The 11,250-nt window shown below is 39.3% G+C and overlaps 1 protein-coding gene across 1 annotated transcript; it reads left to right on the top strand.

Moving 5' to 3' along the window:
• Window positions 1–226: 226 nt before the first annotated feature.
• Window positions 227–756, top strand: LOC103004975 (heat shock factor-binding protein 1-like). The gene has a single exon (XM_057538444.1). The coding sequence runs from the start codon at window positions 274–276 to the stop codon at window positions 502–504; it is 231 nt and encodes a 76-aa protein (XP_057394427.1). The 5' UTR covers window positions 227–273; the 3' UTR covers window positions 505–756.
• Window positions 757–11,250: the final 10,494 nt, after the last annotated feature.

Genomic DNA, 11,250 nt, shown 5'->3' with positions numbered 1-11,250 from the left:
ATGATATATTAAAAGTGCTATAGGAAAAAAAACCAACTGCTCAACCCAAAATTCAATATCTGGCAAAACTACCATTGAAAAATGAAGCAGAAATTAAGACATTCCCAGATAAACAAAAGCTAAAGAGTTTGTCATTAATATATTTGCCCTAATGAAATGCTAAAGGGAGTTCTCCAGGCCAAAATGAAAAAAAAAAACACTATAGGTCTGCGTGGACAAACGGAAGTGTAGGTGACTGTCTGAGACAGCACCGCCAAGCTGGGAACTGGGGAGATGGCAGAGACAGAACCCGAGACCGTGCAAGATCTCACCTTGGTGGTGCAGACACTCCTGCAACAGATGCAAGATAAACTTCAGACCATGTCCTACCAGATCATTGGAAGAATTGATGACATGAGCAGTCGCATTGATGACCTGGAGAAAAACATCGCAGACCTCATGACACAGGCCGGGGTGGAAGAGCTGGACGGGGGAAACAAGATCCCTGCCACACAGAAGAGTTGAAGGTTGCTCATCTGCACTGGAATCTGGAACACCCTTTTTACAAGCCAAGAGAAGACAGATGGCTTTTTGCAACTAACTACTATGTGTAGACAGGTTTTATATTATAAAGTGTGCATTCTTCTTACCACATACTATAGAGTTAGTTTATAGAGTGATTTCCCTCCCCTGCCTCCCATGTTTCCTGAACATGGTAAATTCACGTCTTGGACCTTGGTCAGTTGTGCTATTAAACACTAAAACTTTGGCAGTTCCTGCATACAAAAAAAAAAAAAACACTATAAAGTAATGCAAATACACAGGACAAGATAAAGAACAATGTTAAAGGTAGCCACACAATTAAATATGAAAGCCAGTAGTATTGCATATTTTTTGTAATTCCTCTTTGTATTTTCCTAAATGAGTTAAAAGACAAAGGCATAAAACAATAAAGATATGCTAATGTACATACAATGTATAAAGATATAATTTATGACAAAAACAATGTAAAGGAGGGATAGAGGTGTAAAGGAGCAGAGTTATTGTATACTATTGAATCAAAATTGGCATCAATTAAAAACTTAAAGGTAAGATGTTAACTGTAACACCCAAGAAAATTACTAAGGAAAAAATATTAAATATATGGAAAAATAGTAGAGGAAATCAAAATGGTACAATAAGAAACAGTGATTAATAATAAAAGAAGGTAATGAAGGAATTGAGGAACTAAAAATGTACATGATATATAGAAAAGAAATAAGAAAATGGCAAAAGTCCTTCCTTACTGATAATTACTTTACATGTAAAAGGATTAAACTCTCTAATTAAAAGCAGAGATTGTTAGAATGGATGAAAAGAATGATTCAACTATATGCTGTCTACAAGAGACTCATTTTAGACCCAGAGACACAAATGGAAAATGGGTAGGATGGATAATGAAATGAAAATGAAAGGATGGATAAAATATATGCCATGCACATAGTAACCAAAAGTGAGCTGAGGTAGGTATACTAATATCAGACAAAAATACTTTAACCCAAAAACTGCTACAAGAAAAAAAGAAGGACATTACATATTGATAAAAGTTTCAACCCTTCAAGAAAATACATTTGTAAACATATATGTACCAAAGAACAGATACCCAAAAGTTTAAAGCAAATAATTGACAGATGTGAAGGGACAAATACAGTCTATAATGATCGTTGGAAACATTAACACCCCATTTTTAATAATGGTTAGAATAACTAAACAGAGCTTTAGTTAATAATTAGAATATCCAGATAACAATATAAAAATTAGGCCAAAAAAACATATACAGAGAACACCACCCAACAGCAAGATACACATATTCTCAAATGTACGTGGAATGTTTTCCAGGATAGATCCTCTGTTAGGCAATACAACAAGTCTCAGTATAATTAAAATATTGAAGTCGTTCAAAATTATTATCTGACCATGAGAAAATGAAACTAGAAATCAATAACAGAAAGATGGCTGGATGTTCACAAATATATGGAAATTAAGTAATATACTCTTTAAACAACCAATGGGTCAAGAAGAATTTACAAGTGAAATCAAAAAATACTTTGAGACAGGCCTGCCTCAGAGGACTCAAGCTCTAGGTCTGCTTCAATGCCAGGTTGGCACCTACTAACCCAGTGTCTAGGCCCACTCTTGCAGACCCAAGCTCTAGGCCTTCTCCCATGGACTCAGGCTCCAGACCAACCCCTGTAGATCATGGAATCAGACTGATCCTCATGGACACAGGTTCCAGGACCCATGGTCCAGGTCCACACCTGTGGAACCAGGCTCCAGGCCCACCCTATCAGACCTAGGTTCCAGACCAATCCAAGTAGATCATAGAAATAGGCTGACCCCCATGGGCCTAGGCTCCAAGACCCAGGAACGAGGCTTGCTGCTGCAAACCTGAGTGCCAGGCTGGCTCTTGAGGATCCAGGCACCAGGCCTGTCCACACACAGATTCCAGCAGAAGGCCTACCCATGGACCATTCCAGCCAGCCTACCCAGAATGTCTGGCTAGGCTGACTGGTGAAAGGATTTTCCTGCCAAAGCCAGTCCATAAAGAATGGAAAACATGCCTACTTCTTCAAATGTGCAATACCACCAATGCAAGTACAAGGATCACAGAGAATCAGGGAACCATGAAACCATCAAAGGAAAAAAATTAAGTACCAGTAACTGACTCTAAAGAAATGGAAATCTAAGAACTGCCTGAAAAAGAATTCAAGATAATTATCTTGAAGAAGCTCAGTGAGTTACAAGAAACAGAGTTAGAAAACAGAATCAGGAAAACAGTACATAAACAAAATGAGAAGTTCAAGAAAGAAATTATTAAAAAGAACCAAATAAATTTTGAAGCTGATGAACATAATGACAAAACTGAAAAATTCAATAGAGAGCTTCAAAGCAGACACAGTCAAACAGAAGAAAGAATCAGCAAGCTCAAAGCCACATCATTTGAAATTATTCAGTCAGAGGAAGAAATAGAAAAAAAATGAGAATCAACATATGCAATATAGGAGTTGCTGAAGGAGCAGAAAAAGAGAAAGGGGCAGAAAGCTTATTTTTAAAAATGACAGAAAACTTTCCAAATCTGGGGAGAGAAATGAACATCCCAATCCAAGATCCCCAAAGGACCCCAGCTAGGCTGAACATAAAGAGCTCTTCAACGAGACACGTGATGAAATTGTCAAAAGACAAAGACAAAGAGGATTTTGAAAACAACAAGAAAAGAGGGACTCATCACATACAAGGGGCCCTTCATAAGGTTATGAGTGATTTCACAGCAGAAACCTTGCAGGCTGGGACAGAATGGGATGATATATTCAAAATACTGAAAGGGAAAAAGATTACTATACCCAGCAAAAGTGTCCTTCCAAAATGAGGAAACATAAAGACATCCCCAAATAAACAAAAGCTCAGGGAGTTCATCACCACTAGACCTGCCCTGCAAGAAATGCTAAATGGAGTTCAAGTTGAAATCAAAGGACACTCATAAGCTACATGAAAACATATGAAAGTATAAAACTTACTGTAAAGGTAATTATATAGTCAAATTCAGAGTACTCTAAACTGGAATATTGGTACATAAATTACTTTTAACTCTAGTATAAAAAAGACAAAAGTATTAAAAATTCTGCCTGGCCCAGTCAGCTGTAGAAGCTCTGTATTGAATTCTTCAGTTAGTCATTGTATTCTTTAGCTCCAAAATTTCTGTTTGATTCCTGTTTATGCTTTCCATTTCTGTGTTTAACTTGTTATTTTGTTCTTGTATTGTTTTCCTGATTTTATTAAATTATTTATTTCTGTTCTTTTGTAGCTCTCTGAGTATCTTTAGAACAATTATTTTGAATTCTTTGTTAGGCAATTCCTGTATCTCTGTTTCTTTGGACCAGTTACTAAAAGTTGACTGGGTTCCTTTGGTGGTGTCATGTTTCCCTGATTCTTTGTGATTCTTTCATAGCTTTGTGTAGATGTAGGCACATTTGAAGAAGCAGTCTCCCCTTCCAATCATTATGGATTGACTTTGGTAAGGAAAGACATTCACCTGCAGTTGAGGTACACTAGAGCATGCTGTGACTCCAGGTTTAATGGCACAGGGTACCAAGTGCAGGTATAACCTCTCCAGGACCAGAGGAGCATGATGTCTTAGTTCAGTGTGTTAGTGTGCACAATATCAACAACTGAGTGGTCTTGGTAAGTGCTGCAGGAGGTATTCAGTGATTGCCACCAGATGCATCAACCAGCAACCAGGGCAGACAGCAGCGAAGTCTGGAGCCAGTGGTATGCACACAGTTGGCTGGGGAGTCAGCTGCAGATGTCTGTGTAGTGGCAGGTACCAGTTACAGAGACACACATAGTAGTGGAAGCCAGGGCCAACTGTGGATGAACTGGCAGCTGCAGGGGCCCTGGCCATCAGCATGCACCCTTGTGGCTGCAGGGTCTTATAGGTGTGTGCACAGCAGTGCAAGCTGGTTACAGGAGTTGGGCCAGCAGGGTGCAGGTATACAGCTGAAGTGGCTAGTTGCAAGCAAGCCCAGAAGAGCAGGTCAGTGACAGGAGACAGGGGTTTGAGCCGGGCCCACAAGGAGTTTTGGGGCCCTGGCTATCAGCATGCACTCCTGGGGCTGCAGGGTCTCCGCATGGGCACATGCATGGCAGTGGAGGCAAACAAAGTTAATCAGGCTGGGGTTGTGCAGGTGCATAACTTGAGGAGCTAGCTACAGGTGAGCCCAGTGGTGCAGGCCAGTGAAGGAAGTAGGGTTGAATCTGGCCCCCAAAGCAACCGTGTGTGCCTTGGTTGTCCGTGTTGCCATGGGCACACATAAGGCACATAAGGCAATGGAGGCCAGTGAGGGGAGTCAGGCCTGAGATGTGCAGGTGCACAACTACAGGAGACAGCTGCAAGTGAGCCCAGAGATGTAAGACAGTTACAGGAGACAGAGCCAGACCCACAAGCAGCTGTGGGGGCCCTGGCTTCTGGTATGCACTATGGTGGCTGCAGGGTCTTGCCACAGGCACAGAACAGTGGAAGTTGGTGTCTGGAGTTGGGCTGGGGGCATACAGGTACACAGCTGGAGGGGCTACCTGCTGGTGAGTCTAGTGGTGTAGGCCAGTAACAGGATGCCCTTTTTTGGCCGCAGGATCTCATCACAGTGCACATTAAGCAGTGGAGGTTGGTGATGGGCATCAAGCTGCTGGTGTGCAGTTTCACAGCTGGCCCAAGGACAGACATTTTGGTGGGGGGCATCTGTATGGGTCTAGGCTGGCATCTTGAACTCATAGAGCTGGAGAGGTCTGGCTAGCTGTTGGTGCATATCTTGCTTTCTGGTGTGGAGGAGGGAGTAGGAAAGGACTCAGGTGGCTGGCAGCTGAGAACACAAATACCTGTGGGGTGAAAACTAGTGAAATTTGCAGGGGTTCTGTGGTGGTTGTGTTGGCCGTTTCTTCAATGGAGAAAGCTGCTGGGATCCTCTGCAGTGCAGGTCACTGGGAATAGCAGTCAGTCCCACTGCATGGCTGATACTGGTATCCTCTGCTCTGCTTCCTTATTCCTAGCCATCTCTATATATCTCAGCTTTGCTGGTCTCTGGGTGGGGTGAAACTGAAGGAAGTCCTTCGTGTGATGCCCCAATTGGCTGGGAAGCTGGCCATTCACTCTGCTCTCCCTTTCCTGGTGAGGGGAGCTGTTTCTATATGGGGAGTTCACTATTGGTGCTGAGCAGTGTTGGTCTGAGGGATGGGATGAGGCAGACAAAATGAAGCTGTTCTTCCTTCCCTTTTTGTACAGTTAATTCTCAGGTGTTCCCCCCTCTCCACAGTCTTGCAGAAGTTGCTTGGGTAGACTCCTGAGCTCTCGCAGAGCTGTTTTTCTTCATGGATAGCTGTCTAATTGTTGATCTTTGTGAGGGATATGGAGGCTGGGGTCCCCTGCTCTTCCATTTTGGGGAAATCACTCTTCAGCTTTCTATTCCTTTGGATTGGATCATTTAACTCATTTTAATTGAATGTTATTATTAATGTTTGAACATACATTTACCATTTCATATTTTATTTCTATATATCTCATGTCTTTTTGTTCCACTGTTCCTCCTTTTCATTTTTCATTGCATTAAGTGAATTTTTTCTAGTATAACATTTTAATTCCTTTAATAATTTTTTCAGTATTTCAAAATGTGTTTTCTTTGTGGTTACTCTAGGACTTACATATGTGTTAACATCAGAATCTACTTCACATTTATATTAACCTAATTCCATTGATACATGGAAAGTTTACCCCTATATACCTTTATTCACCTTTTACCCTTCTATTGTGCTGTTATTGTTATACGTGTTACATCCATATATTTTAAAAGCTAAAATATATTGTTTTATTCTAAATGTATATGTATTTATGTATTTTAAAGAATGTGAGAAAGGAGAGCAAGTGTATATTTATAGACTTTATTATATTTACCTTATTTTCAATTGTTTTTTAATTAAAATTTTTATTGTGGCAAAGAACACATGACATAATACTTACCATTTTAATTTTTAAGTATACTGTTCAGTCGCATTATGAATATTCACATTCTTGTGAAAAAAAAAATCTCCAGAACTTTTTAACTTGCAAATCTAAAAATCTATATGCATTAAACAGCATTTCCTTTTTTTTTTCACCCTTTCTCCAGCTCCTGGGAACCACTATTCTACTTTTTGATTCTATGAATTTGACTATATTGGATACCTCATATGAGTAAAATTATATAGTATTTGTCTTTTTGTGACTGGCTTATTTCACTTAACAAAATTTCCTCAAGGTTCATCCATGTAATAGTATGCAACAAGATATCCTTCATTTCTAAAGCTGAGTAATATTCTACTGCATATGTATACAATGTTTGTTTTTCCATTCATCTTTTAATGGACATTTGGGTTGGTCCTACCTCTTTACTATTGGGAATACTATCCAATACTATCTTGAATAGAAGTGGCAACGGTGGGCATCACTGCCTTGTTCCTGGTCTTAGAGGAAAAGCCTTTAGTCTTTCACTATTGAGTATGAAGTTTGCTATGGACTTTTCATAAATGGCCTTTATTATGTTAAGGTAGTTTATGTCTTTTCCTAATTTGTTCAGTGTTTTTACTGTGAAAGTGTGTTGAATTATTTCAAATGCTTTTTCTGCCTCAATTGAGATGATCATGGTGTTTTTGCCCTTTGTTTTCTTAATGTGGTGTATTACATTGATTTTCATATGTTGAACCATCCTTGCATTTCAAAATAAATCCCATTTGATCATGGTGCATAATCTTTTTAATGTGCTATGCAATTTGGTTTGCCAGTGTTCTGTTGAGGATTTTTGCGTCAAAATTCATCAGGGCTATTGGTCTGCAGTTTCACACTACTGTAGTATCTTTGTCTGGTTTTGATATGCTATATATATATATATATATATATATATATATATATATATATATATATATATATTTATATATATTTATATATATATTTATGTATATATATAGTAGTGTCTTTGGCTGGCTGGTCTCATAGAATGAGTTAGGAAGTGTTCCTTCTTCAACTTTTGGGAAGAGTTTCAGGAAGATTGGTGTAAATTACTGTCTACATGTTTAGTACAATTCGCCATTGGCACATTCTGGTGCTGGGCTTTCCTTTTTAGGGAGGCTTTTGATTAGTAATTCAAAGTAGCTACTCATTGTTGGTCTGTTCAGATTTTTTATTTCTTTCCGATTCAGTCTTGTTGTATATTTCTATGAATTTATCCACTTTTTTCTGGGCTATCCAGTTTGTTGGCATACATTTGTTCATAGTATTCTTATAATCCTTTTTTATTTCTGCAGCATCAGTTGTTCCCCCTTTCATTTCTCATTTTGCTCTCAGTCTTCTCTCCTTTTTTTGTTTATCTAAATTTTGTCAATTTTTTTCACCTTTTCAAAAAACCTACTCTTATTTTTGTTGATTTTTATCTATTGTTTTTTCTATGCTCTATTTCATTTGTCTATCCTCTAATATTTATTATTTACCTCCTTCTGCTAACTTTTGGTTTAGTTTCTTCTTTTTCTGGTTTCTTGAAATGTAAATTTACTTGTTCATTTGAGATCTTTCTCCTTTTTTAATGCACAAACTTACACCTCTAAGCATTCTTAGCACTGCTTTCACTGCAACTGACAAGTTTTGGAATGTTGTGTTTTCATTTTCATTTTTCTCAAAATATTTTCTAATTTCTCTTTTGACTTCTTCTTTGAGCTATTGGAATTTTAAGAGTGTACTATTTAATTTCCACATAATTGTGGATTTTCCAGTTTTCTTTGATCTGTGGACTTAATCATCCCCCCTCTGATTCATATGTTGAAGCCCTTACCCCCAAAGTGATAGTATTTAGAAATGGGGCCTTTGGGAGATAATTAGGTTTAGATTAGTTCATGAGGGTGAGACCCTCATGATGGGATCAGTGCCCTTATAAGAGATAACAGGAAGTTTGCGCTCCCTTTCTCTCTGCCATGTGGGGACACAAAGAGTAGATGGCCATCCTGGTAAAAGCTAGAATGAGAGCTCTCATTAGAACCTGACCTTGCTGGCACTCTGATCTTGGACATCCACCCTCCAGAACTGTGAGGAAATAAATTTCTCTTTTTAAAGCCACACTGTCTATAGCATTTGTTGTAGCAGCCAAACTAACTAACACAGATTTTGATACCAAGAGTGGAGTGCTGCTGTAATATACCTAAACACATGGAAGCAGCTTTGGAACTGGGTAATGGGTAGAGGATGGAAGAGATTTGAAGTCCATGCTAGAAATATGGACATTAAGGGTGATTCTGGTAAGGTATTAGATGGAAATGAGGACAGTGTTATTGGAGATTCGAAGAAAGGTGATCCTTGTTATTAAGTGGCAAATAATTTGGCTTAACTGTGTTCTAGTGTTTGTGGAGGATAGAATTTGCAAGCATTGAAACTAGATATTTAGCTGAGGAGATTTTTAAGCAAAGCATTGAAGGATCAGCTTGATTCCTCCTGAATGTTTATAGTAAAATGCAAAAGGAGAAAGATGAATTGAAGAAGGAATTGGTAAGAAAAAGGAACCAGAACTTGAAGATCTGGAAAATTTTCAGCCTATTCATATTGCAAAAAATGAGAAATCATGTTCTGGAGAGAACACCAAAGGTTAGGCTGGACTATCACTCAATAAAGAGCTTATGGAATCATATGAACAGAAACACTGCCAGTTTGAACTGCAGGAGATGGAGATGGAATAAAATGAAGGAAGGTGTCAGTCTTCTTGGATTGGAGAGGATGGAGCAATAGAGCTATTCAGCTGTGTACAAACACTAATTTTCAAGAAGAGGGAAAAATAACCCTGAAGATGATTCAGGGATCATCAGTGCCACTGCTTCAGTTTGAACAGGATAGAAAGGATGGCCTCCACCTTGAGCCTTAGGAGTGAGACTGCTAGGCAGAGTCAGGAAGGCAGGACCACCCAGTGGAGACTTGATGGCAGGACTACCCAACAAGACACTAGTCTGGCAGCACTTTAGAGTGTGAGACCCCTTCCTAGAGCTGTGAGGAGATGCTGCCACCCCAGTGGACTTGGAAGGTGGGACATCAAGCCAAAGAGGATTATTCCTGAGCTTTACAATCTAATGGAATTTAGTTTGCTAGGTTTTGACCTTGCTTAGCATCCATCACACATTTCTTCCAAATTCTCCCTTTTGGGATAGGAATGTTTACATATGTTGTCCCTCCATTGTATTTTGGAAGCACACAATCTGTCTGATTTCACAGGTTCATAGCTGAAGAGGAATATTGCCTCAGGATAAATCATACCTTAAGTCTTATCCATATCTGGTTTGATGATACTTAGGTGATACTTTGACTTCAGACTTTAGAGTTGATGCTGGAAAAATTTAAGGGTTCTTTGAGCTTTGGGGATGGAATATGAAAAGTGTTCCTGGACCTAATTTCAACATGTCTGTATGGAGGTTTCCCTACACCAACAAACAATTATCAGGTGCCAACAGGGTGTCTGAGAAATCAAGTTAATTCTGACACTATCTACCCAGAGATAGAATCAGATTCCACAGGTAAAGGACTAAGTCCTACAAGACCACCCTCCACTGTAGATGCCAGTCTCCGGCCCAGATTGGTACCTGAGCTTCTAACCAACCAGCTACAGAGGTTCCCACAACCCCCTCTTTGAGTTCAATTAATTTGCTAGAATGGCTCACCGAATTTAGGAAAACCCATTTACTCACCAGATTGCCAACTTATTATAAAAGCATAATAAAGGACATGAATCAACAGCCAGATGACCAGCTACATAGAGTGAGGTCCTGAACAGAGGAGCTCTGCCCTTATGGAGCTTCGGGTCTGGCATGTGATATGCAGAAGTGTTCTGCTCCCCTCACACTGAAGCTCTCTGAATGGGGCCAAAAGGTTATCCTTTGGGGTTTTTATGGAGGCTTCATTACATAGTCATGACTGAATAAATTATTGGCCAATGGCGACTGATTCAACCTCAAGGTCTTCTCCGCTCCTGGAAAATCAGGAGGTGGGACTGAAAGTTCTAACCTTCTAATCACATGATTGGTTCTCCTGGCAACCAACCCCCATCCTTAGGTGAGGTCTAAAAGTCACCTCATTAACATAACAAAAGACACATTTACGGTTCTCATCACTTAAGAAATTCCAAGGGTTTTAGAAGCTCTATGCCAGAAACAGGGATAAAGACCAAAAATATATTTCTTATTATAAATCACAATATCAGAGAATGAAGATATTTTGCATGCAAGAAGGTCATGGTTTTTGTGGGCCAGGGTTGGAATACTATGGACTAAATACTGTCTCCCCCAAATTTGTATATGAAGCCCTAACCCCCAATGTGTTGGTATTTGGAGATGTGGCCTTTGGGAAATCATTAGATGTATTATAGGTAAGATCATGAGAGTGGGTTATTCATGGTGGGATTAATGCCATTCTAGTAAGAAACAACAGAGAGCTTTTTCTCTCTCTCTTTCTGTCTTGTGAGGACTCAACCACAAAGAGTCCATCTGTGAGCCAGGAAGAGGGTCCTGACCAGAACCTTCAAGGCTGGCACCCTGATCTCAGAATTCCAGCCTCCAGAACTGTGATAGAATGAATTTCTGTTGTTAGTATATAATATTTGTTATGAGAGCCCTAATATGCCTTGTGCTATTGATTTCTAGTTTCATTCCATTGTGATTATAAAAGATACTTTCATCGATTTCAGT

The sequence above is a fragment of the Balaenoptera acutorostrata genome, chromosome X (genome assembly GCF_949987535.1).
Source record: "Balaenoptera acutorostrata chromosome X, mBalAcu1.1, whole genome shotgun sequence".
Lineage (NCBI taxonomy): Eukaryota > Metazoa > Chordata > Mammalia > Artiodactyla > Balaenopteridae > Balaenoptera > Balaenoptera acutorostrata.
Note: the sequence above shows the minus strand (reverse complement) of the source record. Positions and strands in the feature narration are given on the sequence as shown.

Coding starts and splice junctions, on each gene's coding strand:
- LOC103004975 (XM_057538444.1), top strand. CDS start 274: ATGGCAGAGACAGAACCCGAGACCGTGCAAGATCTCACCTTGGTGGTG.